This window comes from Myodes glareolus, chromosome 27, assembly GCF_982192425.1.
Source record: "Myodes glareolus chromosome 27, mMyoGla1.1, whole genome shotgun sequence".
Taxonomy (NCBI): domain Eukaryota; kingdom Metazoa; phylum Chordata; class Mammalia; order Rodentia; family Cricetidae; genus Myodes; species Myodes glareolus.
In genome coordinates this window covers 14,651,267-14,677,463 of record NC_142052.1, presented here as the reverse complement: position 1 = coordinate 14,677,463, position 26,197 = coordinate 14,651,267, and the positions used below count along the sequence as shown (strand labels likewise).

Below are 26,197 nucleotides of genomic sequence, written 5' to 3'. Positions count from 1 at the left end.
GTGAGAGGCAGGAAGAGAGGTCAAGAGAGGAACAACATCTAAAACTGACCCACTGTTTCAATCTTATTATTACCATGACGTCATTTCACTTCTCCTGACAACAGAGGGGATAGAGAGGCGGCTCAGAGCTTTAGAACATTCATTGCTCTTACAGAGTGGCCAAGTTTAGTTCTGAGCACTCACATGTGGCTCCCCGTCAGGAGCTCCAGGAAGGGACTTCACACTCCCTCGGGGCCTCTACAGTCACTAAACACTCACATCGTACCTACACCTATATGCAAGCAAACATTATACACATAAAATGTAAACAAATCATTTAGAAGTCAGACTACATTGTAGAGACTTCGGAATACTGTATATAAAGGAAACACAATGTCATTTTGTGATGGGCCATCCCAGGCCTCAACAATTTTTTCACCATTTTCCATTACATGGACACTGAAATATCTGAACTGCAAGAATCCTCAGGAAATCAGAAGAATCATGTCAATATAGAAAGTCTACAACCAATGACACAAGCCAACACCTACCTTCCGCAAATAAGGTTTCTAGGGTCCCAAACTATTAAGTGGTATTATGGGCTGAAATGTACCCTTCCCCAACAACAACAACAACACTGCATGCTGAAGTCATAACTCCAGTATGTAGCTGGCTGTGAGTCTGCAGGGAGGTAACTAAGGTAAAATAAGATCTTCAGGGTAACCTCTAATTCAGTATGACCAGTGTCCTTAGAGAAAGAAGACATTTGTATGCAGACAGGCACAGACTTAAAACCTAGAGACACAGGGACAAGCCTCCTGTCTAGGAGCCAAGGAGGGATCTTAGGACAGATTATCTCTCTCAGTTTGTAGAAAGGGTATCATGGTATTGTGGCTTTGGCCTTCTGGCCTCCAAAATGATGAAGCAATATCTACTCCTATGCAATGCACCTTCTAAGATACTCTGTCAAAGGAGCCTGACAGTACTGTGATGAAAGGCAAAGAAACAGTCAAAACCCAGAACTCCAGACTCCAAAAACCACTCTCTATAGATTACCCCGACTAACAGTTAATTTCTCATTTGCAACAAAAATTCTTGGCCTCAAAAACTTTCAACTACCAAAAGCTCTTGGCCTCAAAAACATTGAACTTGCTCTTGTTCTTCCTCTGCCCTCAACTGCCGCCCTTCTGCACCTCAGGGGCCATAGCCATGCTTTTTACACTTTCCATTTTCCAGAATATCGACTCAAATAAATCTCTGTTCTAAATTTAACTAAATAAAACTAAAGATTTTATGATTCTAAGGGTCTTACTAAATGTGTTGTTTATAGTCAACTGCTGGGAGCTCCAACCCCACACCAACAGATATTTCATATAGATATCTCACGAACGCAGAACTCCACATGTATAAACTAAATCCTCCAATGGCACAATACCCCCTACTGCCACGTGACCAGCATTGAGAGCAGCCCATGGCAACCATCCCTGCTCCTGAAAGTCACTGAGTTTCAACCCCCAGTCATTCTGTGTGCCGGTCCAGACAGCATCTCCTCCATCCAGACCCCACAGTTTATCATCAGATTTCTGCCTCTAGGTCCAGCCGACATCCTAGCACACTTCACCAGTGGAGAACCTTTCTGGGAATTCACGATACTTCAGAAATGATTTGGCATTTATATGGCATGGCGTGTTATTCTTTGATGTATTATTTCAATCTTCTGCCTGCCACCTGGATGACAGATTCCTCAGGAGTGCCATCTGTATCGAATACTCCATCTTATTTACTGACTCTAGCTCTGAAAGCCACTCAGTAGCTGTTGCAGGGCGGGTGTCAAACAAGGTCACTAACCTCATTAAAGTTCTACATGAACAGAGAGGAGAGGGAGAACAATGCACATTCCAGTAAGACCGGCAATGGAAATGAACAGGGTTATCAGCATGGTGAGCTGCACAAAGGTGGGTACGGTAATAGCGAGCTGCAACTGTAGACAGGATGGTGATAGGAAATTTCTCTGAGACGAGAACATACGAGTTTGTAGTTGGTACCTAACCTGGTCAATGAAGAGTATTCTAGACAAAGGCAGAGTGTATGTGAGGGCCCTAAGATGGGACACTCTGGGAGGGTTGAAAGGAAAGCAGCCAGAGTACTGGGTTCAGGTTTTTAAAGGTGGGACTAATTAAACATGGCTTACATAATTAGATTATAATAGTTTCACAGTAAAGAAGAACCAATAGGATGACAAAGGAGGGGAGAGTATAATGCAAAAGTTCCTGCAACAATCCAAGGAATCCTGCGATACAGGGAGGAGACTCAGCTGTGGACAGATGTGAGCTACCTTGAGAGATGGACCCAACAGAACCACATTTGGTTAATTTGCTGGACATGACCTTTACTCATATAGAGAATACTGAATGGGATGTGATGGACCAGAATTATGTTTGGATATAAGGTTTAGGTTATTTGTTATACTAGTTTTACTTGGCAGTGATAGCTTACTCTTTTTAGAGGTTGTTGAATTCAAGGGAAAATTCCAAGGAGGCAGACAGATGTATGAAATGGACACAAAGGCAGGGTCTTAACTAGATAAACACAAGTATGGAAGTCAACAGCTTATACCTGCTGTTTAAATTTAGGGAATGAATAAAATTATCCAGGAATGGTGCTTACTAGAGAAAAGCAGGCTTTTTTTTTTCTCTCCTCGGGTTCTACAAACCTAAAAGGCAAGACAAAGCAAAGAGAAAAACTGACCCTACCTGGAGTCTGCCGTTGCAGGAAAGATGGTTTCAACCATGTGCAATCTACTAAAAAGTTAGAGAAAAGAATCAGAAAACGGAAGGTTTGGTATATAATAAAGAGGCAATGGATACATTTTCTAAGATGTTTCAGCTAAACAGTAATGAAGAAAGCCAAACTGCAAGGAAATGAAAGGAAGAATGAGATGAGAAAACAGAACAAGTGTGTACTGGCTAGTTTTCTGAAACCCTGGCACAAGCCAGAGTCGTTTTGGAAGAGGGAGCCTCAACTGAGAAAATGCCCTCCCAGACTGGACTCTAGCCTAGCCTGTTGTACATTGATGATTGGAGTGGAAGGGCCCAGACCACTGGAGGTGGTATCACCCGTGGAGGTGGTCGTGGGGTGTAAAAGAAATCAAATAAGCCAGCCATAAGGACCAATAAGCAGCATCAGCTCCTCCTCCACATTCCTGCCCTCTTTGAGTTTCTTGCCTAACCTCCTTGAACTGTGATATGGAAGTGTAATAAAAAGTCCTTTCCTCCCCAAATTGTCTTTGGTGATGATGTGGTATCACAGCAATAGAAACTACAATTAGGGCAAAGACGAAGACTAGAAAGAGGAAGAGAGGGAAGAAGCGTCTCAGCATTATCATCATCAAATGACAAACCAGATATGACAGAGTATACTTAATTTGTCAAAACTAGGTGGCAAAACACTGATACATCGCTTGGATCAGCAGAAGATGTAGCTTTTAGGTAAAGAGAATTTGCATTTTTCAAAGAGGTAAAAGTGAAGTTACTAACCCTAATAGTTATGACAGAACTGAAAACTTCCCACGAATAAGATGACTCTCATAAATAACAGAAACCCTCTTACACATAAACAAAAAAGGCAGAAGACAGTTCAACCTTATTTCATAAAACTAAAGCCATAAGGACTATACTGAATTATGAGAGAACTTTTTAAAAAATAGCAATGGGAAAATATTGCAACATATGTAATACTAAGGGAATGAGACAACCAATGCAGACTAAAGGATAAGAACTATGGTGGTGGAGATTGGTCCAACTTGAGGCCCACACCACAAAAGGGAGACCAAGCCTGACCTGACACTGCCTGCATGGACAGGAATCAGAAACTGGACAGTCCAGAGACCTACAACAGAACCCAAACATGACTCTCTCTTTCTCCTCCCACCCCTGTGTGTGTGTGTGTGTGTGTGTCTGTCTGTCTGTCTCTGTCTCTCTCTCACACACGCAAGTCAACGAAATGATTACTAGTGATATTCTGCTAGATTCATAGATTGCTGCCTAGCCCACTTGTCATCAGAGGGGCATCATCCAGCATCTGTTGGGAGCAGATACAGAGACCCACAGTCAAACATTAGGTGGAGCTTAGGGAATCCCACAGAAGAAGAGAGGAAAGACGGTAGGAGCCAGAGTGGACACCATGGAGAACAGTACCAACCAATCAGGACACACACAAAGGGGCTCACAGAGACTAAAGTAACAATCAGAGAGACTGTAAGGCTCTGTATATAGGTTATGGTTGTACAGCTTGGTGTTTTTGTGGGTCTCCTAGCAGTGGGAATGGGGGTGTCTCTGACTCTTTCACCTGCTCTTGTGGCCCTTTTCCTCCTACTGACTTTCTTTGTCCAGCCTTAATATGTGCCTAATCTTAATGTGACTAGTTATTTACCCAGTGTTCAGTTGATATGTCTAAAAGGCCTCCTCTTTTCTGAAGGAAAACAGAAGGTGGATTGGGTCCAGGGGAGAGGGAATGAGGGGAAGTATGGAGGAGTAGAGGGAGGGGAACCATAATTGAAATGTAATATATAAGAGAAGAATTAAAACAACAGCAAAAGAAAGGAGGAAAGAAATGAAAAATAAGGAAACCAAGAAAAAGGAAAGGCAAATGAGCAACAGGGTAAGCATAATCCTTCATTTTTAAGAATTTCCTTTAAAAATCATGAATCTATAATAATGCCACTCTGACATTTTAGCATTTTAGTATTTAATATTCAGTAGTGCATTATTTAGTATTTTAGTAGCGCTGCAAACAGAATCAGACATAAAAATATTCTCCAGTTGCCTAGAGAGCCCACCATGAATTTTCCCCCCACAAATCTGAATACAAAAAGATGGTGTTGTCTTGTTTAATATGACTTGGTATGATTGCAAAAGCTACTTAATTTTTTAAATTATAGTTTACACAATCATATGAGACACTTACTTAGCAGTGTAACTTGTACCATACTCACCGTGCTATGAAAACCACATAAAAACAGAATCAGAGAAAGGACAGAGTGCCTACCTTCCCTGATGGCCGTGAACGGCGTCCCCTCTTCCTCCTGCAGCCTGATCACCTTTAGAGCCACCAGCTTCCCGTTTACCCTGAAGGAAACCAAAGAACAGATGAAGGTGATTCTGCAGAACTATATGTCTGTTGTGAGTCCAATTGAGCCCCTTAAAATTTCTATTCCATGCAATTCTGCATTGAGAAGTCAGTGACATATTGATTTCAGCAAGGCTGGGAATCCTAGAGTACTGTAACTATTCACACGGTAAATACACTCGCAATACGGCTAAGATTAAACCTGATATTTCTATGATTTAGTCTTTCCCTTCCAGTGCAACTAGAGTTCAACAAAACCACTTGACAATGATTCTCAGAGTAATTAAAAACAAAGCAGTGAAAGGAATATTTTCCTTTGTTTCTCAAACTGCATCTTCACTTAGATAGGATCCTTTAATCCCAAAGGACAGAAACTTGACACAGGCATTCCCTTCAACCCCACCCCCACCCACCACTGCTATTCTCTAACTCTCCCCTTCCTTCCTCTCTCTTTCTCTCTCTCTCTCTCTCTCTCTCTCTCTCTCTCTCTCTCTCTCTCATACTTATCTTCCATATCATCTTTCCCATTTTTAAAATAAGAGTTTCTGAAAACCATAATTGATCTGGTTGTGTTTTATATTACGGCATATCATCAAAAATTTGATGAATAGGGGGCTGGAGAGATGGCTCAACAGTTAAGAAAACTGACTGTTCTTCCAGAGGACCCAGGTTCATTTCCCAGCACCTACATGGCAGCTCGCATCTGTCAGTAACCCCAGTCCCAGGAGATCTGACACCCTCACACAGACATACATGAAGACAAAACACCAATGCACACAAAAAATAAAAATAAATAAATCTAAAGAATGAAGAATATACTATTACAAATTACAAAGACATACTGAAAGCAAATGGTTCTTTGAAACACATTCTGCATGTGTGTGTCAGCTCAAATCAAAGGTAACATTACACTGTGGAGATAGTTTTTATTCAGTCAGTTCTGCTACTATAACATCAAGGCATAACCGAATATCCTGGTCCTCTTGATTGCTTTATTTTCTACTTTTACTAGGCCTGATGGAATACTTCATTTGGTGGCTTTGTTCATTAAAATGTTTTAAAGAAGATACTAAACATAAAAAATACAAAATATAATTAATGAAAATCCAACCACCGAACCAGGCGGTGGTAGCGCATGCCTTTAATCCCAACTTGGGAAACAGAGGCAGGCGGATCTCTCTGAGTTTGAGGCCAGCCTGGTCTACAAGAGCTAGTTCCAGGACAGGCTCCAAAGTTACACAGAGAAACCCTGTCTCGAAAAACCAAAAAGAAAAGACAAGAAAAACTAAGCACCCTGACACTCTTCCCACCACCCAGGTCCCATCCTCTTGGAGCCAACACTGAGTACTGTTCAGACATACTCTCTGGTCTAGAGCCCTTCCATATTTACATGTAAATTTTACATATACTTGTTTATGCCACAAAACTGTATATTTATATACACCTGCACGATACAGAAAACCACATACAGAAATGCTGGTATATGATACACTGTGCACTGTATCCCCTTGTAATAATATACTTAATTTCATACTAATCTTCAACTAATAATCATCTAGCTTATTCACAGTTTTTTGTTACTATAGTGACATAATTATATCCTTGTATATTTTATCCATATTTTTTAAAATGTGAATAACAAATTTCTAAGAAAAAAGAGTTGCAAGGTCTATTATTTTTAGTGAAACTTCAAATTTTGTATCTACCTTTCCTACAGCAACAATGACAGTTCCTAGTCCTTCCCTCTGTCCCCTCTATGTTAGCAATATTTGGTTTGCTAATCTTATATGTCAACATGGTTGCTTATTATAATTGTGATTGCTACCAGGAGTCTTCAGAGGAAACAAAATGGAGGGATCGTGTGACCCAGAAAACCCTGTGTCTGAGTCTAAAATATGAATGCTAATGTCCTTAAAATAAATACGTAAAAATTAAAAATCAAACTCTCTAACTTATTGTTAAAAAAAAAAAAAAAAAGCTGCCCCAGAAGGGAAACTCAGAAGCCAAAGTCCTCATCACACTCCAACTGCTAGGTGGCATTTCTCCCTGAGTCCACTGACTCCATCATTACTGGGGATGGCAATGAGAGGCGAACATCTTGTTACAAGGCTCCACCATGTGCAGTCTTCTCCTGGGAGTCAGATTCAGGATGTGTTGCCTGTATCCCAGCCTGGAAGACATGCCTAACAATTTTCTGCTGGTCAACCTCCTCTGTTGAGCACATCACCTTAAGTTTTCTAAGCCTATTTGCTCTCCGGGTACCCAGGTGCAGGCATCCACAAACGCCTGCCCGTGCCCTTCAGCTGGCTTCTCAGTCTGTGATCCTCCCTTTGTGTTTGAGAATCACGGAAGCCTCTGGCATCTGCACAGATTTCTCAGCCCAGCTGAGCTCATCAGTGGCTCCCACAGGAGGCAGTAACTGATTCCAGGAACGCCTTGGAACTTTCCCCTCGCTTACAGACATTTTCCTCTCACCCATAAAACACACGCAGCACCTTCTTTCCTCAAAGCTTCCCACTTCCCTTGAGAAGAATGAAACTGTACATACCAGGAACTGAATTCTGGAGTATGGGATCTCACGCTTCTAAAGGCCATGCACTTCAAACAGGCCCTGGGCTCATGAACTATGACTAGTCCTTAGCACATGGAAAGCAATGGAACCTTTCCTTGACTTCACACTTATTCCTGATATGCACCTAAAGTCAGTGTGGTGGTTTGCACAAGAATTTCCCCCATGGGCTCCAATATTTGAATGCTTAGACTCCAGGGAGTGGAACTGTTTGAGAGGAGAAGCATGAGAAGGTATGGCCTTGTTGGAGGAAGTGTGTCACTGGGAGACTGGGAGTGGACTTTGAGGTTTCAAAAATCCAGGTCAGTCCCAAGTGATCTCTCTTGTTTGTTCTCTGTTCTCTCTCTCTCTCTCTCTTTCTCTGTCTCTCTCTCTCTGTCTCTCTCTGTCTCTCTCTCTGTCTCTCTCTGTCTTTCTCTCTGTCTGTCTCTCTCTCTCTCTCTGCCTGTGGCTGAGACTGTAACTATCAACAATTGCTCCAGTGCCACCATGTGCTCACTATGAGGTATGAGGATAATAATAATGGACTCACTCTCTGAAACTGTAAGTCCCCAGTTAAATGCTTTAGGAGTTCTTTGATCATAGTGAACGGAAACAAAACAGTGACCGAGACAGCCTGAGCACCCCCGAAGACCAATCTTCATCATTCCATGGTGATAAAAACATTCCCTTTGAATTTACTTTCTATAAACACAAGAGCCAGTTTCATGAAATTACGATTATGCAATTTCCGTGAACTGAAACTCCAAGTGTTAAGGTGTCTATTTGTTTGTTTAAATTTTATTTTGTTTTATGTGCACGTTTTATGTGTTTCATCTGCATGTAAGTTTGTTCATCATGTCTGTGTCTGGTGCCTGGGGAAGCCAGAGACAGATGTCAAAGCCCCTAGAATTGGAACTACAGATGGCTGTGAGCCGTAATGGGTGCTGGGAATCCATCTTGGGCCTCCTGGAACAGCCTGTGCTCTTGGCTTATGAACCCCTTCCAGACCTAAGTGTTAGGGGACTTTGTGGGTGATGATCATTTCAGTTGTTGTTGATACTGATATTTTAGATATCATATCATATGAAACTAAAAATTTCTTTAAAGGTTATATATTAAAAGCTCCAGAAATAAAGAAAATGCTTCATTCACTTCTGTGTGTCCACTATTCAGAACCTTACTGGCACTGCATACATTTTACAGAATAAATATTGATGCAGTTAATTCATGGATACTTTCCCTTTTATACTAAATAAATCTAGAAAAAAGTAGAAAACTTATTTCCAAAACTTCCAGAGACCCCAAAATTTTATAAAATAGCAACATCTTCATTCATGTTTGGCTTAAGGATTTAATTTCCTTTTATCTTTTGTGATCTGTCCACAATACACACACACACACACACACACACACACACACACATTAAAAGTGAAGTTTCTCTGTTTCTTATGCACATGGTTATAAATTTTCATTTTGTGGAAGTTTTAGAATCTGTTCTACTATGTTCATAGCAGCACTATTTGTAATAGCCAGAACCTGGAAACAGCCTAGGTGCCCCTCAATAGAAGAATGGTTAAAAAAGGTGTGGAACATATACACATTAGAGTTTTACTCAGCGGTAAAAAACAATGACATCTTGAATTTTGCATGCAAATGGATGGAAATAGAAAACGCTTTACTGAGTGAGGTAAGCCAGACCCAAAAAGAGGAACACGGTATGTATTCACTCATAAGTGGATTCTAACCATAATTAAAGGTCTTTGAGCCTATTATTCGTGATCCTAGAGAAGCTAAATAAGAAGATGAACCTGATGAAGATTATTTAGCTATCCACCAGGAGGTAAGAAATAGAATACTTTAATCTTTTTAAAGCCAAGAGACTCATTGCAAAAACACTGAAAACCCTTTACTAATCTGAGCACAGAGCTCTCACCAGCCTCTCTCTCCTCCAAGGCTTCACTTAGTTTTCCACTAGGAATCATATCGATCATCAAACACCTCTTTCACCTGAGTTACTGTGACTTTCTCCTTCCTTAATTAGATTTTCTCTGCATGTCTGGACACTCATCAACTGCTGAGCCCTTCAGCTTCAAAGATCAGGAAAAATGTTAAGGCACAGGCTCAACCATTCTAGAAAAGATTTTTGGGAAGAATACTATTATAAAATTGTCTAATGTTCTAATCTGTGTACAAATACATATCATCAAACTTCAGTGCTACTGTCTGAAGCACTTACAATTCTAAAGCACTAGCTATGCATGTATTTCACTTCTTAAAGATATCAAATGAAGATGCTATCCCCTAAAAAGCAAAAAAAGTCATATTTTCTAATTATTTTGTAGTTTGAAACTACTTTATGAGGGCTCAAAACATGTAATTCAAACACCTATTTAAATAAACACAATATTCAAATTGAATCAATAAATCAGAGCTGTTTATAGAAAAACATTGAAGATTCGCCTTTAACATGTCATATTAATTAAATCAAAAGCTAATGAATAAAAGGCAATCAAGGTCTGATTGCCAGTGGAAGCATTAATTCAGATAAATAACATGGTGAGGAAAATATGCTTTAACTTGTGTTAATGTTGCCCTAGAACATTCTCTTGGAACACTGCACGGCGTCACTGCGAGATGCAATCTAAGCCCCAGGATGAGTAACTCGGTGTTCTAGTCTGGCCTGTATGGCACAAGGAATGAGCTGTTGAACGCAGCACAAGGCAGAGCTGTATAAAAAGGTATTGGGGGAACTCCAGTCACAGAGACCTGGGGACACGAGGTGGCCAGGCAGAGTCATGGTCAAGTAGGATTCAGCTTCAAACATTCTGAACAGGCCTTCTTGTGTAAGAGTAAAGCCTAAAGTGCAGAATTTTTAAACAAAAGCAACAGTTTGCTTTGCTTTGTTTTGTTTTCTGTCCACCCATTCGTTCATTTATTTCTAATTCTACAAAACCTATAGACTCCCCAACTTTGCTCGGGGCATAGTTTCCAGTTTCAAAAACTGATGCTAAAAACGAATTTTCATACACGTAAGTAATTCTCAAGGGAAAGCTGGGAAGTCTTCTATTCCATTAGTTACCTCAAGTTAATAGGAGAAATTAGTACAATGAAACAATATTATCTAGGTCATCTTGGAAAGTAGTGTTCGTGTGCTAACACCTAGAAAAGACTGTGTCTGGAAGATATAAAGGAAATTAAAGCAGTATACCTAAGAGAAATTTAATATATCTGGGAAATTTAATATAGGATGTCTCCCTCATCCGTTATGATCTTGGAACAAGAGACAGTGCTGAGGAAAACACTAGCCAGAGAAGCCAGGCACAAGGCTTCCGTCCCTTGCTGTGCTGACATGGGGGCCACAGCATCTGTGGCAGAACCAGACAGTCCTTTGAGCTGAGTTTATAAACTGGGGGCAAAGTTAGCAAAACTATTGGAAACTTATCCTAATCAGGCTTCATTTATTGACAACATCTTTCAAAACTAGTTCAAATGTTCAGTACCTGGCACTGAAACTTAGAAGTTCTCCAGCTGTTCTGTGGCCTGGCTGCTGTCTTTAAATCATCTTTTATTTGGATGGGAATGAGAAGTCACCTCAGTACTACTTAATCATTGTTTTCTGGCAGATCCAGACAATGCTAACCCCATCTCTTCTAGGTGTTAGCACCTTACTCTAAGGGAGAAAAATTTTAAATAATTATAATTTCGAAGTAAACTCTAAGAGCCCCTTGTCTTCACATCTGTCAAAATGATGTAGACAGAAATGGAGGAAGAATCATACTAATTCTGGTTAAATCTAACATTAATAACAGTATAAAGTCTATTTGCTAGGAGGTGACTAAGAATACAAAATCTGAGGATTTAATACAATGAGCAAAGAGTACATTCAATCCTTTTGCTCAGACTAACCGCACACAACTATTACCTATAAAAATAAATGGTTGTAACTAAAGCATAGTTTATGATTTTAAATGTTTTATCAAACATACAGACACATACTACCTTGAAACTAATTATTTCCAAACATAATTAGTTTGGACATTTTAAATCATTATATTCATGCCAGAAAACAGAACTGTGTATGTTTTCTGTCGGAGGCCATGGGAATACCCAGCATACGGCGACTGTTAACTCTGATGGACACCCGCCAGAGGAGAGATTCTCTGCTGGAGGTTAATCTTGTCCAGGCAAGGGCTGCAGGACCATCAGCAGCGGCTCACATTTGCTAAAGCAGCGTGGTGTCTCCCTAATACCTGCACTGTAGTACGTGATCTCATGTGATGTGTATGTAATCTCATAATTATATCTTAATCTTATGGGCACGAATATCTGCGGATGGTCAGGAAGATGACTTCTCATTTAGCTGTATAACTTTGATATATAGAAAATATACTAGGACATGCTTAATAACTAAATCTACTTTGTTCCATGAGGACTGTAGATGTTTAAAAGCCTGTCTTGTTCTTTAGCTCAGCCTAACTGCACACAATGTGCTCACTTTTACCTCAGAGCAAGTTCAAACTAGACTAAAGGCTTTCTGGAAAAAGATCAAAACCTTACAGCTATGGAGTCACAGGGGTCCAACCTAGGTTGCTGCACAAAGCACCCTAAGAAAAGCATGCCAATTCTTCACTTGCCAAGTCTGCTAACAATAGACCCATGGTTCAAAGTTTGTTACTGGACACTATGCCCCCCATCTGGTTACAGTCTTACTCCTGTAGCCTCGAAACCTTTGTGTTGCCATGGTAAATGGCTTGGCTCCTTGTCACTTACTCTAGGAATGTGCTTTGGACCAAGGTAACATGAGAGGTAACTCTTGTAATGTTTTCATCGCTTGTAGCCCCAACGTGGGAAAGTTTTTAGGTTAGAGGAGAAGAAGCTAGAAGAAATTAGAATTAGGACAGGAGAAATAGAACAGAGGCATAAAAATAAAGAGACTTGTTCAGAACAACATGTAGGTGAGGGAAATCATTTGCCCTCAGATACCCTATGGGGAAAAAAATGCCTTTTGTTTGCTGTAGCTGAACCCTGAAGAGGATCTTAGGGATGGACTCCAAAGGCCCTTGATAATTTTCACAATTTTAGGCTCATCAATTTTGTGCCATTCCAAAACTAGAATCTGTTAGGAAAGGATTTGAGAGGTTTATTGAGGAAGGCAAGCACAGGGGTTGTTTCAGTGTCCTGGGAGCTCCCCCTCCATTTGGTTTAGGATTATACATGGGGGTTTTGTAATGTTGTACCTGACAGCTGAGCTCCTTCACCTGGACATTCACACCTCTCTTAGGAACATCAGCACCCTTCAATACCCATCAACAATGGACTCCACATATTCACATCCTTGAACAATGGTATGAGTTCCTCATACCAGTAACGATCAAATTCAGGCAGTCCATTTAAGTATAGCCCCTAACATATCTGAATTAAAGTACAGAAGAAGCAACCTGACCAGAACTTGTTTTGGGTTTTGGACAGTAAGGAAAAACTGTGGCTTCTAGTAACTTCTTATGGGAATATCCCCTATTTACCATCTTATGCCTCTCCATAATTAGACATGCATATGACTAAAACCAGGCACATTGTGGGAAGAACATTAGCAATAGAAAATTTAATTTAACCTGATCTATCAGTTAAAATTGAGGACCACTCAAATTATGTGTCTTAACAGTAACAAACTCCTCCTCCTCTTCAAGTCCATACAAGGAATTCCCTAACAATAATTGGGGCTCTTGATTATCCTCACTCATGTGGTCTTCTGTTAATTTTGACAGTATAGCCATATTTAATCTGTACCATATCTTTGCTCCATAGAAAATTTTCAATTCTTTGGCTAGGAGGTCAATAACCTGGAAACACCTGGCAACAGTGACATTGCTATCTCACCATCAGAAGAAACTTCAGTGGCAATGAAGCTTTCAAAGCAGACAGTCGGCCCCTCATTGCCATGGGCCCTTGAACTCTCACTGCATGGTCAAAGAAGTCCTTCAAAGACTTAGTGGGACTCAAACCCCTCTACAGACATCCAAACAAGGTCATTCTTTCTGCTGCTGAGGGGAAAAACTCTTTCACCTGTAGTTAAACTCTCTGCTTCAAGTTCTGAACCACCAACAAGACCAAGTCCTACAGTCCAGCCCTCCCTTAACGTTTAAATATTTATTTCTTATTCAACAAATAATAATACTAATTGTGAAGTTGTGAGTTTGTACTTGGGATAAACAATAAATAATGATACATCCGTGCACATAAAGATCTTGAGTCCAGCCCAGGGGTCCAGTAGAATGACCTAAAAATCAAATGAATGGGATACGATGAGAGAAAGCCAGCAGGCTCCCACTTGTCAAGTGGGAATATTTGGTCATCTGTAAGATGCAACATAAAGACATCAACTATGTTTAAATCTATAACTATACACTAAAATTATAACTATGCATAAAACCCATGGGGTACTCTGTGGTCATCTCTTTAGAGTAAAATTTGGTAAAAGGAAGAAAAAGCTGCTGTAGTAAATGCTTACTTTTGCAAAGGGCATAAAAGATGCTACTGGAAAGTATGTTTTCCTGGTGGGAGCTGTCATGCTCCTTCACGGAATTAATAGAACCCAAATCTGAATCTGACCATACCGAGATTAAGGGCTTACTGAAAGAATATAATCAACAAATTACATAATGTTATTGGGTTATAATCTGAAAAATTCAAACTGTAAGACACTGTAGAAAGAACTAACATGAACAAATAAATTTCAAAGTAACACTAACTGAGGTCTTAAGGTTATTAAGACATTAATATTTGTTTTAATTTTGTAATGTCAGAACATGATGGGTGTGTGTGCACATGAGTGTGCATGCATGTGCATGTGTGTGTGTGTGTCCTGTGCCTTCATACATTCTCAGAGGCTAGAAGAGGGCATCAGAGCCCTGGCGTTGGAGTGATAGCTACTGAATGAACTCTGGCTCTCTGCAAAAGCAGCAAAGACTCTACCCTCCAGCTCCATAGTTGTATTTTAATACAAGAATCCTCATCTTTCAAATAATATTCTGTGAAACAATTATAGTTGCAGTTTTTCTCAAAACTAGTAGAAGAAATTAAATGACAAAACAAGATCAGATATGAGGTTGACAATGTTTAAAGCCATGTAACAGGTTGTCAAGGGTTTACTACAACTACGATTTCCACTAATGATTTTCCCCACAAAGAGGTACAGAAAGAAGGAATGAGTTGGGGTAGTAAGGGGTGCTATAAAATGCTGTCTTCTCAACCTAACATGGCTCTTGTTTTCATGAGCTGACAGCAGCTGTGATTATCTGCAGAGGACCTGCCTTAGATGGAACCCATCAACGTTCCACCATGGGTGGGAGGGGCTTATTAGACTCCACTGCTCTCCAAGGAGTTACTGGTGTGGGGGAGGTGAGGGACTTTCGTAGTAGTGGCAACCGCTGATAAATTGTCGTTGCTCCAATACATTAACTCACAACAGGAAGGGTGGGCAAGAAGCTGAAGCTGCAGTCCAGATGAAAGATGTAAGCATTCATATTGGAGGAAGAAAAATGGAGAAAGGCAGCAAGCTTCTGCAGGCAAAACTGCGAGACTGTCAGGACAAATTCAACTGAGCCTTGGGAATTTAAAAGGATGACTTATAATTTCTTGATTTCAGCATGTGGGTACTTGGAGGTACCATTTGTTGATATGAACGGAACTAAAACTTGGAGAGATGGACATGTGTTCCAAGAATTTTATTTGGTAAGACGTTGGACTGAAAACATTAAATGAAGATGCAACTGACACATTGATAATTATAAGTCTGGATTTTGGTACAAAATTCTAGGCCAGACATAAATTTGTGATTCATTTGTACTACAGGGAAAGCCAGGATTCAGAGTTAAGAAAACATTCAGAACAGAGATGGGGAGTAGGGGATAATTTGCTGATCTGGGGGTGATGCTCTTCATCTGGAAGACCCAGAAGAGTGGGGGAAGCTACCACTAGAGTGCACAAAGAGACATGAATGGGTCGTGAGAGTGGCTGACCGTTAAATGTAGGTGTTGGGTGGTGTCTGATGTAAACAAGGATGTGAGGCAAGAGACTCAGTCCTGAAAGTATCTTCAAAGCAGAGGAATGAGGATACTCTTAGGGACTGGCCCCTCTGTACACAGGCAAGGCATGCAGCAGGATCGGGTCAGTCTTTGTAACTGTGCACATTCAAGTACATTTTTCCACAGCTCTCACTACATATTAGACCCACCAAGGGGCAACACCACAACAGTGGCCAGTCACACCTCTGAGTTAACTGGTGTGGGCTGGGGAAAGGGGTAAAAGCACTCGTATTTGGAAAACTTCCTTTGGTGATTCTAATGTCTAAGCGTGGCTGAAAAGCTTCTCATGTCTCTCTTCCTTGGCCTGGTCTCTTACACCGATGCCTTTTTACCACTATAAACATGCTAAGATGTCCCGAGACAGTGTGAGTTCCCTCTGCGTCTTAGCTGACAATGTCTTGCTAACCCTCAGTCGCCTGCTCCTTCTCAAGCTTGGCTGTCAGGAAGCACAAACTACCAGGTGTGCTGTATTAGGGCTAACCCGATCGGGACACGCCCCATTCTAGAAACTGAACTGTGAACTCACTGATTTGCCAAAAAGTATACTGTCACAGTTGTCTTCGTGGACCTGAAATTGAAGTATCTCTCTCCTTCTGAAATATGACTCATGAGTATGCTTTTACAGGTAGCCAGTGCTCATGCCTCTAACCATTGATTCTATATTTCAATCCTACTCATGACAGGCATTACTTCCTCGCCTCCCCTGTTCTCATTCTCCAAAGACAAAAACACTGAACACAGAGAAACCAACACTGTACTTTCTCGCACTGCACTCTGGACCAAAACCCCCTCCACATGTCAGTGCCCTTGGCTTCAAGTGTCTGTCTCTGTGTCTATCTCTCTGTCTCTTTATCACCTCCCCCCGACTCCACTTTCCCACCCAGGTCTTGTCCATGCTCCCCTTGCAGGCAGGCCTCAGCTCTCTCTCACTGGTAAGTACACCGGTGTTCCACTGCCACGAGACTATGCAGGAAGATCTGTACCTAGGCACGGCAATAACACACACTAGGGTCTCTACTGCTCCTAGGTCACTTAGCCAGCCTTTATCAAATACCTTGGCAACACCGAATCTAACTTCTCAGGACTTTCTTTCCTGCCACTGCATAATCAGATACACATATCAACACTTACAGGCAAAGACGTATGCTTACTAGCAACGCTGGCTCACTACCCTATAACACCACAGTTTAACTCTCAAAAGAAGAAGGTATTCAGGTATGGCATCATTGTTGCCAACCTCTTAACCTCTACTTTCACTTCAGAACTGTTCAGAGCTATCCAAACAATATTCTTTTCCAAGTGTTCAAGAAGGGCACGCAGGTAAAAAGACACACCGACATCCTTATGTCTGTTTCATCCATTGTTTTGAACATTCCGACGCTTCAGGACTACTAGTATCTTGCAGTTTTTCATAATTTCCACAGAAAATTGACAGATAAATAAAAAACTCAAGTACAAATTTTCTTAAAATTCTATAGAACAGTCATCTCAGGTCTGAAAACAAGTTTTTAGAGAACCACCGTGCATCCCCCATCTAACGGTGAGTCACCATGCGTCCAGTATCCGACGGTGAGCCACCGTGCGTCCGCATCTGACTGTGAGACCCGTGCGTCCCACATCTGACGGTGAGACCCCATGCATCCTGCATGACCATGTATCCTGCATGTAATGGTGAGCCCCATGCGTCACAATCTGATGGTACAAGTCCCTCCTGTGCCTGCTCCGCACAAGAACAGGAATGGAACTCTCCCTTGGGAGCAATGATATAAGCAAAAGGAGAGGTGAGTAATTGCATCTGTTCTTTGTCATCTTCCTATGGCAGCAACATCTTCAATAAAGTGGACTTGAGGCCTGAGCTCCTCAGAGGACTTCCTGCATCTCAAACTAGGCCAATCTGGGCTCATCTGGTCTGGTTGAGTTTCAAGAGACTGTCATCATTTACCCTGATACACAACCTTCTGCAGGATTAAGTCAGAGGACTGTAAACTTCTAAGGACTCTGAAGACAAGTGTCTCTGAGATGCAATGAACCCTCTGGGGATAACAAGAGCAACCCACAAAAAGTTGCTGAAGAGATCCCCAGCAAGTGGAGGAGATGAGACCGTGCCCAGCAACCCAAACTCATGGCAGATAGAGGTCACAATTCTAGTTTGGTCTCCGCTGCTGTGATAAACACTGGGAGCAAAAGCCACTCGGGGGAGAAAGGGTTTATTTGTCTTCTAAGTTAGAATTACCACAGTGACTGAAAATGTCTAATTTCATTAGAAAACAGTAGTTTCCTCATCAGGAAGCTGTCCAGACCCCCATGGAGGGAGACCTGAAAACTACTGTGTGATATTCACTCACAAAAACACAACATACCTGGACCGGTGTGCACTGAAAATTAAGAAAGAAGAGAAGCAGAGTCAGAGAATCACCAAATAGAAAAAACCAAGCAGTGGCAGGGTTTGGCTTTGTTTTGCCATCTTCCTGTTTTCAAGCACACTTGTCTGGAGAAACACATCACAGAAGGCTTTGAAAACGTTGCATTTACACTTCTGGAGAAATCACATTTTCTCTTTCTGAGGTCAAGCAGCCACTTCAAATAGATTGTCATCTTCGGCAAGTTTTATTTCCTCTCCCCTCCATGACAGAAAATATTTCCAATGAGCTAAAAAGAAATGACTATTCTTCCTGATGATATTATCTCTTTCCCAAATCCTGGGTTGCTTGCTTCTTATGCTCTGGTTAATTTTTATACATCACATCTCAACCCTATCTAAGAATGAAAGGCAAGTCTATTCACCCATCATTTTCTCTGTGAAAAGCTTTACTACAGCCTCACAACCACAGCGAGTTGGGCTAACAGGAAGAAAGCAGATAAAATCTGATGCTCAACGTTACAGCACTTCCAGCCCCCCCCCCCCAGTCCAGTTCCCATGTATCTAACAGAGCCAGAAGAGCTCCCTGACCCTGGCCCTGGCCCAGGCCCACACGTTGAGCACAGTAAGAGTGAAGTTGTGGCGCCCACTCTCAGGATAAAAGCCTCCCTACAGAAAGCAGATGAAATGCACGGGAAAGCACATCACTGATTTCCCCGCAAGGTTCTGAAGAGTCCCCAAATACTCATTGCTAACTGGTGTTCACCACAGAGATCTTGTTTTTCCCATTCCAAGAGAGCCATACAAAATTAAGCAAACTTTAGAGCCACAGGATAAAGCAATTAATGCAGCCCCAGAGAGTCATTATGACAGGATATTCAGAGATCAGGGTATCCTCCACCCATTCTAACGAAGACCAAAACACACACTCAGCCCTGCAGTTTATGTTTCTGCCAACATAGAAAACCAGCATTTTCTATTTGGTGGTTGCCTGCAAAGACACATGGAGAACAAACAAAGGAAACTTCACTTTAACCTTGTGAAAAGACTTCGCGACTGGAGATAAGTCAGAGGACAGGGGAGGAGAGGCTTTTCTCCAATAAAAAGGTATTGATCTCATAATTATGGAAAATATTAAATATATTCAAAATGAAATTTAAAATACTACCAAGTGCAGGCACATTTATTTGCTATGATTTAAGTCTTTTATGATAAATGGTCTTCACGACAGTGCTATCCAGCACCAGGAATAACCTCAAGCTGAAAGTGTCCCTTAAAATGGTTTGTTTAGAAATAAGTTATATGTCAACCTAAAGCTGAAGAAATTCCCCTGCACCTATTGAAGACAGAGACTGATCTGAATTTACAAACGGATGAAAAACAGATTAAGGAAAGATCATTATAAAAACATTCATGATCAGTAAAAAAGATAGATACAAGCTTGCCTTACTTCTAAAACCCAACAGTATGGCCAGAGAACAAGTTAGCATGATTTGGGATGAGCTGGTTTCATACAGTCAAGGTCCTGCAGGGTAGCTCAGAGCAGGGCACTCCCTAGCCTGTGTGAGGTTCCAGTTCCATCTCCAGCACTAAAAACAAGACAAAGCTGAACCAGGAGGGGCGTGTCTTCAACTCAGAAACAACCCTGATCCTCAACACTTTAATAAAATCTCACTCCGTGCAGCAGGTCCTGGGGGGAGACCTTCCTTTCCATTGTCCTGCTCCTTCCCTGAAGCACCTCAGTGTAACATATGCACCATGAGCTCACTCTCTGGAGAAACACCTCAGTGTAACATACACGCCATGAGCTCACTCTCTGGAGAAACGAGGTACATGGCGACTCAAACGACTGGAAGTCAGATGTGAGCTTTGGCTCTAGGTCAGTCCTCTTGTAAACTTGGAGACATGATAAACCAAACTGCCAAGGGCGGTCCGCGAGCTCTTCACGCATCAGAGGGACGTTGCTTCTAGCGCCATCCCTTCCCATGATGCTCAGGATCAAATTATTTATCTTCATGTGTTTGAGTGCGTGTGTTTATGGATGGAAGCTATGTGCATGTCACGGTATGCATGTGAAGGGCAAAGGATAATCCTAAGTATTGGGCCTTGTCTTCCACACTGTTGAAGACAAGGGTTCTTCTCGCGACAACGTACATTGAATGTCTGTCCCACAGGCTTCCGGGATCGCCTGCCGGCACCGGCCATCTGCATGGCTGGGATTACACATGTGGGCATTATCCCAACCAGCTTTATGTAGTTTCTGGGGATCTGAACCCAGATTGCAATTTACCCGATGAACCATCTCTACAGCTCTGTGATTAAATTATTCAACATAAAAGCAGTTTCTTTATTCTTTGGGATACCATTTCGCTACTGCTGTTCCTAATAAAGTTTGTACCACTGAAAAACTAAATGTTTTAGCATAACATTAATGAGTTGTATCCTAATTACAGCCTGATACATGTTTATTGCAGTATCTGCTGAAACATACTCACAGAGTTGAAACTGGTAAGAATCCCACCATCTTTTCACATGTGTAGATACATTCCAGATCATTTTCCTATGTACAAATTCTTTTCCAAAATGGCACCCCACAGAACATTCATAATTATTAATGCATTTTATGTGAGTTATGGTTTATTTCAATATTTTTATCAGATGTGACTGCTATAAGAAAGCAAATGGCCCCAAGTTCTCACATGTCCATCATTACCATTCAGGAAAATGGGCCTGGCATGTCTTCTCATAAGGTAAAATCACTCCCATGTTTCTACTTATTAATAAAAGCAACTGTGCCCAGGATAATCCTTAAAGGAATGAGTAAGGGCACATACTGCATGGGCCTGGGGCCATGTGAGGACAAGAAGTGTGAGGTTGCACGCCTCTGAGACGGCCTGGCTAGCTATTACTCTAACGGGAGTATCCACAGACTCAATGAAAGTAAATAAAAATCCAATTACTTTCAGGACAAATGTGCTAGCAGATTTTACTCCACGAACCCAGAGAGATGACTTAAGAACTGCAGAAACCAAGGCTTAGTATCTAAGTGCACAGCTGAAAAGAACAATTCCTATGTTCTGGCTCCTAAAGCCATCATTCAGAGCCTGTGTTGCTATGGCTTGACCTTTGGGAGGTGATTGGATTTTAAAGGTATTTGCATCATCAATACAGTATCCATTCACGGATCAATCAGGTAAAAGGCTGTTGAAAACAGGGGTCCCTGTGGTGTACTGCGCTTTGTCCCCAGTCCCTTCTTCACTCTGTTCCCTGGTGAACGCAAGCTGAGCGTGTTTCTTCTACAGACACTTTAGCATTAAGTACTCCACCCCAACCATAGGGCCAACGGCAAGTGGGTCAAGAGAACAGGCAGCAGCCTCGGAGACCACAAGTCAGGCCAGCCCTCTCCAAGGTGACTTCTGGTATTTTATCACCGTGACAAAAACCAACACAGAAACTCACCATCACAGCTTCCTGACCAAAGCACTCTAGACATTTTCCTCCATCACCACAGAGTGACGTTTACTGACTGGGGGGACTGGGAGCACTGTGCCCAGTGCTACAGAATAAGCTAATACAGAGGAAAGAAAGGAGACACCAAGAAAGGCCAAACAGAAATAAGTATTAAATATCCCGACACAAGTGAAAAGTTAGACTCTAATGAGAAGTGTCAAACTTCTGCAATGAGGGAGAGAATCTTCGGCCTCAGTTCCAAGTAGGGAAAGTGAGGTCTGCAGTTAGCGACAGGACAGGTGAGTAGAGCATGAAAACTATTAAGGTACCAAGGGTAGGAGTTAAGGACCCTTGCTAAACTGGCCTGGCAGGATTCGTGCTAAGGGCAAGCAGGTAACCGGTTTTCTAGGTGCAGGGGCACTCACATGCACTGGCTTGGTGGGATTCTTTCTAAAACTGTCCTATGTGAGCACGTGAAAGACAGGGGGGCCAAGATCAAAGCTTAAGCAAGAAGAACGCTTAAAGGAGCCTGACATAGAGATAAATCTCAGATATGCAGAAAGTTTCATGGTGTCTGACTTGAATTAGCTTCCAAGACTTGACAATGTGTATACTTGTTAAAAGGAGAGATAAGGCCTTTAAGTGCTGAGCTGGGGACATCCTGTCACAGACCAGGGTTCAAAGCACACAAAGCCTAGAGAAACAATCAGGACATGTATGCTTGTGTGTGTGTGTAAACTGGGGGTGGAATTTAGAATGAGAATACAGAGAACCACCGAGGCAATGGCCATCTGAAGACGTTAAATAGGAATTTTGAATCCTAATAAAGCATATTCATAAAACCTACCAAAACCACTGTGTGCTCAGTCCAGGTTAAACAAATCATAAAATTAATATCTTCATAAATATAAATTAACCACACTAAAATATTTCATTAACCCCTAGTATGTTATCCATATATACTGTAGCTATACATACACACTATAGAATATCTAATAGTAATTTGGGATTATTACAAAGAAATGTGAACACACACTTTGCTAAATTCCCCCATGCTTTGTTCAGTCCGGGGCGTGTTCTGGACAAGCACACGTGTGCTCCTCGCGCGCGTTCACACGGCCTCCTGCAGAGCTGCTCTGTGCTTTCACCGCTACGGCATGAAGGAAACCAGGTCCTACAAAAAACTACCCCATAATGTTTCAGCTGCCAAATTTTGCTTCTGCTAAGAAATCTAAGTTCTTTTCATGTGAGACAGCACAACTGGGGTCCTTTGAGAAAAGTCCATGTTGTATGGTTTCTTTCTTGCAACCTAGCTTCAATAATCAAATGAAGTCAACTATCTGAAATAAGGGCTGAAACAGCAAACTGTTCGAGATGACAGATTACAACAAAGTTTTGTTTTGTTGCTGTTCAAAGAACAAAGCATTTATTTAAGAAATCTGCCGGGCACTGGTGGCGCACACCTTTAATCCCAGCACTTGGGAGGCAGAGGCAGGTGGATCTCTGTGAGTTAGAGGCCAGCCTGGTCTATAATAACTAGTTCCAGGACAGGTTACAAAGCTACGGGGGGGGTGGGGGGAAGAAGTGACAAAATCAGCCTTCCAGAATGTCTCTCTTTGTGTGTGTCAGTCCTCACAGTCACCAACAGAGAGCATTGTGGGGTGTTTCCATTTATCCTGAAAGAGAGCATCAACGAGAAATGTCTCTGGCCACATAGGCTCAATACACTCAAGAATAATTAGATATTTGCTCATTTAAAAGACATAATAGGTAACACGTACAATTGTCACGCCACACTCCATCGGTAGCAGGAAGGAAATCCCCAGTGGTCACTCTGAGGAATGATTCCTTCCACTAATGCATCATATAAAGATCCAGCCCAGAAAAATATGAAAAAGACACCACTTAGCTCCTACTCATAAAAAGCTTTTCTTTTAAAGAAAATGAATCTGAAATTTGGTAAACTGGGCAGATACACACACATACACACACCTTCTCACGTCAAATATTTGGAAAGGGTTAAGACACTGGTCAGTAACTGTCTACTTTTTTGTCTCCTCGTTGTTTTCTTTTATGCTTTTCTTATTAAAGTGGAATTCAGTCTCATAAAAACCGCTGGTTTTTATTTTTTAACTTCTATTTATTTATTTATTAAAAATTTCCACCTCCTTCCCTCCTCCCTTTTCCCTCCCCCTCCCCACCTCCCCTCCCTCTCTAGTCTTAAGATCAGTCAGGTTTCCCTGCCCCTGTGGGAGGTCCAAGGTCCTCCCCCCATCCAGGTCTATAAAGGTGAGCATCCAAACAAACCAGGCTCCCACAAAGTCAGTCCATGCAGTAGAATCAAAACCCAGTGCCTTTGTCCTTGGCTTCTCAGTCAGCCTTCATTGCCAGCCACGTTCAGAGTGTCCATTTTGATCACATGCTCCATCAGTCCCAGTCCAGCTGGCCTTGGTGAGCTCCCATTAGATCAGTCCCACCGTCTCAGTGGGTGGACGCACCCCTCGCGGTCCTGACTTCCTTGCCCATGTTCTCCCTCCTTCTGCTCCTCATCTGTACCTTGGGAGCTAAGTCCAGTGCTCCAATATGTGTCTCTGTCTCTATCTACATCCATCAAGCAAACATTACTAAAATCAAGATCCTATGCCTATGGTAGATATAATACTGTCTAAATGATCTTTCCTGTCTTCTTGGGTTTGGGCAAACACTCTCTATCATTTCCAGTGTGTTTTTGTTTATTCTTAAAATCCAGGTTTTAAAGAAAATGTCATTTATTTTCTCCCTTTACCAAGATCTTAAAATCCAGAGTATTTATTAGTCAACTGAACTTACAGACTTTGACTTTACAGAAGTGAGGAGAAGTATGGCAAATATATATCTGCTGAAAATATGACAAGACCACTAACTCTGAGTGAATAAAGAGACGATATGGCTGAATTGCATATCTGAAAGGGGCAGAAGGGCTGTGAATTTCCACTGGAGGGACCATCTCCCACTCTGGAGTGTCGTGAGAAAGGAGCAGATTAAAAAGCGGAGCCACCACTTCCAGTGCAGGGCTGGTGCCAGTCAGCTGTGTAATGGCAGCCCCATCATTCAACCTGCCAGCCCTGCTTATCCAACTTAACAAGCACAGCCTCCGCATCCTCTCCCATCTCCCTCTCCCATAAAAACCACATACATGGGAGCATGTCTGAAGAGTACTGCAAGAAACACAATAATAATGCTAGCAGGCTGGCTGCTAGCATTCCTAAGCAGGGACCTGGCCACACCAGCTTCAAAATGGCATCTGTAACACTAACACTTACTATTCAAAATAACCTTCTACACTGGTACCCTTGGAAGAAGTCTAAAACAAGCTCCTCTTCGACCAGTGTTGAGTTAGTTGAAGTCAGAGCAGTCATCACAGACATGATTAGCAGCAGCTTCAGAAAGCAAGTCCCATATGACAGTTTGTATAAATATATACAATTCAAGCGTGCTCATTTACAGCACAAAGAAGTGACTAAAAGTGAAAAGAAAGACCTTGAAATTTTGGCAAGAGTTTCAAAGCACACAATGGAGGCAGACAGCCATTTTCTCCTTGCAGCCCAGTTTCAAAAATCACTTAAGTGCGGTCACAATACGTTGTGGAGATATGCTTCAGGTTAGAGTCAAAAAAAATCTGAATTTCTAATTTACTCAAAATCCCATTTGAAAGACTTTCATTTTTGAAACATGCCTGAGTTCCTATTGCTCCTCTATTTGTGAGGGCTATAAAAGGCCACGACGGTGCTGGGAGTCGGGAGTTATTTTTGCCATTTACTCATCTGGCAACAAATGAAAAGCAGCAAGAGAAATGGAGCCATGAAATCCTGAGCTTAGGTTCACAGGAAAAGATGGCAGTAAAACGGAAACTCTTTCCCAAAACGCAGAGCCCACCAGAAAGGAGAAGGGAGCAGCGTTCTCTCTCTCTTTCTCTCTCTCTCTCTCTCTCTCTCTCTCTCTCTCTCTCTCTCTCTCTCTCTCTCTCTCTCTCTCCCTCATGCACATATCCACCACAGTGCACAGAATTTCACAAATCACCAGGATGGAGTAAGCGAAGAAGTAGCTCTCGGGTCACTGCAGAGTTGCTAGGACAGTGGAAACACAGGAAAATGGCTCAAACCAAACCACAATACTAACATGGGGCAAGAGTTGTTCAGTTAAGAAGGTAGGACGAGCACAGACTTAAAAGTGATGAAAATTTTTTAAAAAGTCCTATCATATCTGGAGTTGAAATGACTTGTCCTGATTTATGGTAGAGTCAGCTATGTGACTGTAGAAGATTTTCTAGACTGTGCTCACATCAGTTTCTCCTTAGTAAAATGTAGGAAATTGTCTTATTTCAAATCTCTTCTAAGATTCTTTAATGACAAATTAAAGATGCACTCACTGGGCATATACTATGGTGACACAGCATTCCCGACACTCAGGATGTGCTTAGTCAACCACAGTCGTCCAAACTGAGAGGAATGATCCAGTGTGAAAATTTTACATATGTTGCATGAAGCTAAATTACACAGAAAAAAAGAAATAACGAGCGGAGAGGAGAGGAGAAGAGGGGAAGGGAGGGGAGGGGAGGGGAGAGGAGGGGAGAGGAGGGGAGGGGAGGGGAGGGGAGGGGAGGGAAGG

The 26,197-nt window shown here is 41.8% G+C and overlaps 1 protein-coding gene across 4 annotated transcripts in view; it reads right to left on the bottom strand.

Moving 5' to 3' along the window:
• Cdk14 (cyclin dependent kinase 14) overlaps nt 1-26,197 on the bottom strand; it is a 545,726-nt gene that overhangs the window by 370,255 nt on the left and 149,274 nt on the right. For all 4 annotated transcript variants that reach the window (XM_087902477.1, XM_087902478.1, XM_087902479.1 and 1 more), the window contains one exon: nt 5,026-5,105. In XM_087902477.1, coding sequence (XP_087758603.1) covers nt 5,026-5,105 — 80 coding nt within the window. The remainder of the gene's footprint in view (nt 1-5,025; nt 5,106-26,197) is intronic.